Genomic DNA, 8,903 nt, shown 5'->3' on the forward strand with positions numbered 1-8,903 from the left:
GTAAGAATTTAAAATCTTTTTGACGAACTTCAAGAAATTCGTCAAAAAAGAACTTATTTCCCCTAACAGGTTTCAATATCAACATGATTAGTCAAGGCATTGACGACGTGATGACGATTTAATGCACTTTAAATTGGATACCACGGACTATAAAAGCTCAAACTTTTCTTTTACGCGAAAAAAATGACCGTATATCATATAATCCCAATGGTTTTTTGGGCCCTAAGTATCTACTAGCGCATGGTTGAAATTTACCCGTAGCTTGAAATACATTTTCCCCCAGCTCTGAAATACTTTCAACCCAATATGATTTCCCATTTATCTGTGGCTCTGAGGAAAATAGGTATAGTCATCTTTTTGAGAGAAAATGTTTGGGATAAGAGCTGGGGAAAAAGTTTGCCTTCCACGTAAGAAGCTACGCTTTAAAATACGTTTTCGTCACTATACCTTTTGAAATAACAAATTAGCCTTCATATTAACACTTTGACTGCGACTGTTCAGGTCCCCTATGATCCAAAAATGCGGAATTTTTTTTTTCTCGCCAACAGGTTTGAAATTGGATGTAATGAACATCCAGTATCACCAAACTAAAATTTTCAATTTCTTTTTCGGTATAATTGGATAATTTATTTTCCACGTCGATCGACGTGGTCCGCCGTTGACAATGGTCCGTGGTTATGCAACCCGTATTACAGAAGGTTGTAAATTTTCTTATGCATAAATACATCTTCTTTAGTCGCTAAATATCGATGATTAAAACAAGTATATAGTTAATCCGTATTTAATTACTACCCTCGTACCATTAACTGAATATTTGAACTCGGAATCCCACCTGATGCTCTTTTTTTATCGTACATTTTGTGCACAAAACATTTTTGGACGTTCACCTTAGATGGGGAGAATATACATTTTGATGTTGATCTTCTGCACATATTTGAGGTAAATACCGGAATTAGGTAATTTTTATGCCTAGCCTCATTATACTTACCTTGGAAACCTATCTTAGACCACTATCTTTTATACTCCCCGCTTGAATGGTTATATACTCGATGGTTCTTGAAGAGTGGTGGAAAAGAGTAGAGGTATATTACAATTCATGCACTCCTCTATGTTGAAAATACACTAATAAATTGGTAAAAGGATTTTGTAGGACAAAACAAGGACAAAGAAAATTTGTAGGATAATATGTATTTATCTCGAATTAAGATTAACAATTTGCATTCTTAGCAAGTAAAATAATAAAAATAGAATGACTTTTACAAATGTTTTATCAGGTTTTATGACCATTAAAAAACGTCAGTAAATATACAAGAATATGATAAAAACACTCACATAAACAAACATACTTATCTAAAACATATTCACCAAACATGATGCACGTAATTTAATCAATCCTTCCGTGAAACTCTTTGAAGCACTTTTCCAGGCAAAGAGGAGGATTTTCTGCGCAATCAGGGCAGCGGTATATAGTTTGCTGGCGTTTTCCTTTTTTTGTACATACACGGCAGTTTTTTTGTTTCCTTCTATCCCCTTTAGCTGTCATGGGGTTGAACTTGGGAAAGTGCATCTCAAGTGGTTGGGTTTGGGAAACGATGACGTTTTCCTGAGTCCGGCCAAAACTGACGAGTTTTCCTATAATACTAAGTCTAAAACTCTGTAGACTCATTTTCTCTCCCTTTGAATACATTTAATACAGTTGAAAGCTGTTTAATAGCATTATTTGCACAATATGGAGAGCAACCTTTTTATACCAACGCAAGGTCTTTCTTGAGGTTATGTGGTAGGACAAAAGTTGATCTAACCTATCAACACCACCCATGAATTTATTGTATTCCCTCACAGCTTCAGGAACCCTCCTTTCAATTTTCCTTTTGCTCACGCTATTCACCAACTTTCCCGAGTGCTGTGTGCTAATCATTGTCACCTCCCTTTTGTCCTTCCATTTTAGCACACAAACCCCGTCGTCGGACCACATTTCCACAACTTCTCCTTTTTTATTTTTTTCGCAGTAACTTCCGCGGGATTACCTTTTCGATTACTCCTCAACGTGCCAGTGCACAAAATTTTATTTGCTGCTAAACTTGCAACAATGTCCACACTGGTGAAGTAGTTGTCCATAAATACACAGTGTCCTACTCCTCCATATGCCTGCAAAAGTTTATGAACAACACCGCCCAGCGTGCCCAAGTCCTCCCTCAGAGTTTTCCCCGGCTCCTGTGTAAACTAAGATTTTTGTGACAAGGCCAGTGGGTTCAGCCAGCATGTATAGCTTTACACCAAACTTATGTTTTTTTCCTTTGATGTACTGCCTGAAAGACAATCGCCCCCTCCATGAAATCATGGACTCGTCAATACTCAATTCTCGGGAAGGGTAATATATTTCATCCATTATGTCATCAAAATGATTTAACAGTGGCCTTATTTTCTGAAGGCGGTCAGATGAACGTGGTTTTTGTGTCCCTTCGGCAGGTGCAAAATGTAATACTCGTAAAATTATTTGAAACCTGTCCCGAGACATGTGTGAGGGAAAGAAAGGGATGTTATAAAACTTGTCTTTCCGCCAGTAATCCTGAATCTGAGATATTTGGATCAGTCCCATGTGCAGTAGTAGCCCTATAAACACGAAAAACTCATTCTTTGTGACAGGTTTCCAACATCCTATGCGTGCGCGAGGAGATAGCCTCTCTTTCAAGAAACATTCCGCGTTATTATTTGTTTCTTGAATAATTTTTTCTACTATTTGGTCTGTGAATACCAGACGAAAAAAATCCCATGGAGTGTCTCCATTTGGTTTCACTTTCAAATTCCTCTGTCTAGTGAAAGTCATTTCTGGCAATGCGGGTGTTTCCATAGACCAAGTTCGGTCAGTACGACGCGCGTGGATAGACAAACCCGGAGTCACAGCTGAGCCATGGGTTAGGGAACTTGAGAAGCTATCACACATACCTATTGACGAATCTTCGAAAGCGTCATCATCCTCTGGGTATACGCAGTCTTCGGATTCGGTGCTTCCATCATCCTCCATATCGTCGCTACTTAGAAGAAAGCTGTCATCACTGTCCCCTGAACCGGAAGTATCATCTTCCGGGATAGCTTCAATTTCTTTCTCTGGCAAATTTCTATCTCTGTATCCCGAAATTGCGTTGGGTGAAGGCATTCCTACATTCGTCGACAGAATAAAAAAATTATATAAATAAAAAACACATAGGAGGTGCAAATTTTAACAGGCAGATATTTTGTCATCAATTTTTGAAAAATGTTTGCTTTTCTTACCAAGTATTGATGAAGAGGCATTTGAAGGACCAGCTGGAGACTCTTTGGGTATAGAAACTGGATCCAACGACGAATCAGAATCTAAAACGTTAATGCAAAGAGTGAAAGAGCTAATAGTTAGTCCGAGTGTGTCCGAGCAATCTCAATTAAACAGATGAAGTAATAAAGCAATAATTACCTGTAGTTGACTGTACTTCAGGAGAAGATGATAATTTGTTTTTGGAAATCCCTATTTTTAAAAAATTTTGTTTCGATGATTCCCCTAAATAGAAAATTCGTTTTTTAGCTTGTAGAAAATGAAAACTTGAGAATTAGCACTTTACACAAACTATTAAATTAGGCAAAACCTTACCTTGATATTGGGGAGATATTTCTACTTGGCGTCTTCTTTTCCCCATTATGGATACCACTGACCTAATGTACTGGAGCTAAAATTGCACTGCCCGATGTCAGAACGTCTCTCCTCCACGTTCACGTCTGTTCTGCGTTCTTGAATCTAAAACTTCTGGCTAATTTTCAACCGTGCCGTCACTTTGTAGTACATTGCTTCTGAATTGTTGCTCACCGACTAGTAGGTCAGAAGCACAGCTATTGTAGCAAAATGTTGAATCTGTCGTGTACCTACTTTACTGATTAAAACACAGAATGTGACACCAGCAAAAGTTTCCTTTAGGACGTAATGGTGTCCTGTTCCAGAAATATCAATTACAGCGAATTTATACCGACGTCCATTCTGTGTATTCTCATCTTACCGTTTCGGGTCTGAAAATATTTTTGGCAGCATTGCTTCTTCATCACGGTAGAATTTTTTCTAACGAAGTTTCCACTTTGTATTCATTTTGTACCAATGTGTTCTTTAGTACTCATAACATAGCTGTCTCAACAAAATCTGAGAGAAAACCTCCGCTAACAAAATCGACGGGTATAGCGCGATTCAACCAACAGTTACAACTGTGTATATGTATACACACACAGTTGTAACTGTGGTAGATGGGGGGGGGGGGGAAATATATTTATATATATATATATATTTTTTTTTCATCTACCACAGCACCGTCGTAGAAGTAATCATTTTGAAAGTTGTGATATTAGTCTTCACACGTTAAGAAATATACTAAAGATGGCGAAAAAAGGAGCAATGTGTCGTTGTCTCTAAGATAATCAATATTTATTATATATGTATCAGCTTACCACGCGGTATGAACTATTCGTAAATATAAATTAAATTTCATAATATTTCATTTATAAAGTTAAATACGGATTTTTTTACTAATAAATTATGTGAAACAAATTATCTCGCAAAATGATTATATTAAATCTCAAAAGAGAGCATAAGAAAATGATAAAAGTTACTCGAGGTAATGATAAACATAACTTTCAATGTAAGAAAGGCACCTTGAAACGGATCCGAATATATGATGTCTGGATCATAAAAAAGAAGAAGAATTAAGCACATGTCGGTATATATAGAATTAATTCAATCAGAAGCCATTTCATACGTAAGTGTGTTAGCACGTCGATTGACGTGTTCCGCCGCTGGCAGAAGATCGCGACCACGTCGATAGACGTGCTCCGCAGTGAAAGTGTTAATAGAAATGAAGTAGTCATAGTAACGTATTTTTTATAAATGTCTCATAATTTGTCATGTGTCATTTGCATAAATGTATTGTATTGTATACCAAGCTTTATGCTTGCTTTTCACTAACGATAAAAACATTTATAAAGGTTGCCTCCTCGTTAACGAAAAATCAATCTGATTAGAGCTAGTTTAGAAAAAAACTAAAACCGTGAATAAAATTATGGCGGAACATCGAGTTCTCATATAAATTTGCATTACAATAAGAATAAATCGCGACCACGGTAGGTCAATAATGAGCCACCGCGGTCCACTCCGTCGTGATAAATATATTGAATTTTAATAATTTTATACAATTTGATAACCTATATGAATAACATAACTGATGTTTTTGGGTGACAAAGCCATATAGGAATTCAAAGAGACTACATTGTACTCTGTTGAAAATAAACAAAATATTAAGAGTTCGATTAAAATAATCTAAGAAGCTTAGAGGGAGTTGTTTCAGTTCAATGTCCACTCCTGATTCAAAATAAAATCTAATAAGGACTACCATTCCTTTATTTTAAGCGATGTGACGTACGAAATCTAATTTGAATACCGTTGTGAATTTTTGATTTAGATGTGCGCCTTCGCGTAAATTTTAGTCCCTACACTTGCCGCTAGGGATATTGCCTAATACGAAACTTTTTAACTCACCTGCCTAGCTACTACTCTGAGCACTCGTTCGCTCTCTCTCGATTTGTTCTCCGACTAGCGCACCTCTATTCCGCGACATTTCTGTCCGTTTCGCTTATTTTTCTTAAGCCGATTAAACTTACTTTGAAAGAAGCTAACTTGCTTCTATTCTCAAATAATGCGAAACAAATACATTTAGATAAATACAACTGGAATATGAGCCTATGCATGCATCACCAATAGAACATAGATAGGAGTATATAAAATAATAAGGATAGCTAGCAATGTTGGCCATTTAGAGCACGCGCTGCGAGTTAAAATAAGCGATGAAGAGTCATCTGCATTTGGTATAAGTGAAACTTGCGCATAAAATCGTAGGCGTGTAATGCAAGGGCACACTCGAAGATCATTCATTCATGAAGGAAACATTAATGAAATTACCATAAATGACTTTCGGAAGGGGATGCAAAAACGAGCCATCTTGCATGTATCTTCGGTTTCACATTGCCGGCGAAGAAAACGGGGGAGGTGTATATTGATTTCCATACTCACTTGGGAGCATGTAGAGCATGCGCCGGAGAGTGCAATAGAGCATGCGAGACCCCCGCAAGAACACGTGGACGATTTCATTACAGTAATCCGCGGCGGAGATGTACACGAGAGCTAGACTACCGCACTTCGGTCATTACCTATCGATTGAGCGTAACCAATGATTATCATGAGGCGAAGGTAATTTGAAGGCGCAATATCCCGAAGAAGTCAGAGCTGATTTTAATTTTTTTTGCATCGTTCGAGGATATGGACGCAGCGGAACATCAGAGGGACCATGTCCACCGAGTTTATAACTGCAAGTTGTTGCAGCATCGCACGGCACAAAAACTAGTGGTTGTAGTGCAACCATTAAGGTGGGGTAGTCTTCCTAGAAAGCGCGCGTCGGGGGTCTGAAATTTTTGAAGTCATTAATGCTCAAAGGTGGGGTAAAACATGCCGAGCCGCTTCCGGCCCAAGGAGATGGCGAAGGAGCGAAGGCCCCCTTAAAAAATATATATTTATACGCGTCCGAAAGGGGCCCTTGAGGGATATTTCAAATTCATCCTTCCACATAACTAACTAGGATCTATTAGGAGTTAAAAGATGGCGTCCTTAGAGGATTCCCTCTCTCTTCCTGCGTTGAAAAGTGGCCTTTATCACCGTCGTCCGAAGCGCTAACCAGGTAAGGCCTCGTTTAGGACGAGATAATGAGTCGGAATTAGGGGAAAAAACACGAATCCGTGAAACGCACGGGGAATAAATGAGAGAATCAATCGTCCCCGTAGTTTTAGAGAAAGAGGAGGAAAAAAAAGATAATAAAAATGAAGGGGAGAATCGTCCGTTTGAGCATTTGAATTCACAATGAGACGAAATGGACAGCTGAAGGGGGGCATGCGATTAAGAAAAAAAAGTGACGACGGCTCTCCGACGCCTCGGAAGAAGTGGGTGATGGGTGGCACCACCCAACCCGGCAGGACAACACACGAGACGGACAACTGTGGAGAGACAAATCAGCCTTTTATTGTAAACCTGGGGGAACTTGTCGCGTGAGGTGAGCAGCCATGTTCCCAAATTATCCGCCGCCACCAACACCGTCCCAGAATACGGAAAATGTCCCGAAATTCCCGTCGATGAGGCGATAATTTAATTGGGGAGGACAAAAATATATTCCGCCTAATGCCTGGGCGATTTTTACGACTCGTAATGAAGCGAATCGTTAGGCTTTAATACATCTGCGACATTTCGAAGGCATCTTTTATTCAACGTTCCGAAGCAATCATTCCGCAGAGGTGGTCTTATTTTTTTATTTAAATAAAAATTGCCGTAGCGATTCCGAAGCGGAGTAGAAACGCGGGTCCAGGAACGTTCCTTGTGGTACACCCCCAGGGGAATAGCAGCTAGATTATGTTTGGGCCAGCGGTTCCAGCACAAATCACCAGAAATATTCACGCCCAGGCGTAGCAAGAGAGTCCATTTAGAGCTGCTTAGTATTCAAAGCAAACATGTCACTCGAAGGTCAGAGGAGAATCACGGAAAAGGAAAATATATAAATGAAATATTGATGATGCGGCACTGGCATATTTTCAGTCAAAGACGCGGGGAGGTTGCAGATGCGGAACATCGAATTTCGTAAATAAGGAATGCTTAGGAAAGCATATACTTCAAGTGAGACCACCTTACGAGAGGCCACTGCGATGCATTTCTTATCATGGAAACAGGCCGCAAAGCGGAAAAACGGATTAGCAGTGGAGGAAATTCACGTGGGCCGAGAAAGAATTCGTGATTACCTAAACTAAACAAGTCCTCAAGGTAGGAATTTTGGCTGAACAGGATATTTGGCGCATTTTGGGGGCAGCTATAGGTGGTACATCTTTTTTCTAAAAACAAATGATAAGGTAATATATCTAATCAAGGGGGAAAGTTGAAGCTCTGATGAAGATGGCTTCGGTCGCTTTTTAGAATTTACAAAGTAAGTGATATGTCTCAAAGCATTGCGGAATGAACCTGCGTCCTTTTGAACTTTCCGGCTTCCACTTCATTCGATAAACGATTCATCATCTAGAAACTGTGGTCGTGCATTAACTACGCTATCGAATTCTGTGGGCGTAGGAAGATGGAAAAGTCGAGAAGGGAATAGCTAGAGACGTCGACAACTTTCCTCACAGCTTTCCATAAAGGGGTTTAGAAGGCACATGTGTCACCGCCTACAACTCGAGGAGTAGTAGACGAATCAAAGAACTTCATGCAAGGACGTACCCAGGATCATAATTAGAAGGGGGGCACGCCATGGTCTAGGGGCAGGCAAGCCATGGTCTAGGGGGGGGGGGGGGAACGGGAGAATGCTACTTATCGACAATGGTGATTTGAGGGGAGAAAAGAATGACTTCAAAAACCTTTCACTCCGATAATGCTTCTGCTATTGCTTGTATCTAATTTCTGTACTTACACTTTTGGACTGTTCTCACTATACTAATGTATATGTTGGGCGATCATTAAACATAGTGAATGAGTGCCTGTAGGCCCAAGTGCCTGTAATCTTTAGTAGAGTAGTCCTGGGACTATAGAAATAATGTTTTACCGTAACAAAATTTCAGTATCGGCAGAGGGGGCTAGCAATTGCTTCTTGGCGGAGTACTCAGATTTCATGAAAGACGGAGAAGGCACTTAAATTGCCCGATACCAATTGAAACCATTAAAACCATTACCGGATAAAGTTGTCAGTCACAATCAGAACTCAACAATAGCTTTTCATGCCAAAGATCGACTCAAGTTTTTTAAATTATTCATGGACTGCCAATTGTAGCCAATCGTTAGTGATGTTGTGTTGAGGAATAATTACTGGAGA

At 39.5% G+C, this 8,903-nt stretch overlaps 1 protein-coding gene across 1 annotated transcript; it reads right to left on the reverse strand.

Moving 5' to 3' along the window:
- Positions 1-504: 504 nt before the first annotated feature.
- LOC124157759 (piggyBac transposable element-derived protein 4-like) lies at positions 505-4,843 on the reverse strand. Its single transcript, XM_046532760.1, has 2 exons — positions 3,274-4,843; positions 505-3,159 (listed from the first exon to the last, which is right to left on the reverse strand). Exon 2 carries the CDS (start codon positions 3,155-3,157, stop codon positions 2,159-2,161), a length of 999 nt encoding a protein of 332 aa, XP_046388716.1. The 5' UTR covers positions 3,158-3,159; positions 3,274-4,843; the 3' UTR covers positions 505-2,158.
- Positions 4,844-8,903: the final 4,060 nt, after the last annotated feature.

The sequence above is a fragment of the Ischnura elegans genome, chromosome 4, assembly GCF_921293095.1.
Source record: "Ischnura elegans chromosome 4, ioIscEleg1.1, whole genome shotgun sequence".
Taxonomy (NCBI): Eukaryota; Metazoa; Arthropoda; class Insecta; order Odonata; family Coenagrionidae; genus Ischnura; species Ischnura elegans.

What these genes read in the sequence shown, in the direction of transcription:
- LOC124157759 (XM_046532760.1), bottom strand. Translation starts at nt 3,157, where the DNA reads ATGCCTTCACCCAACGCAATTTCGGGATACAGAGATAGAAATTTGCCA.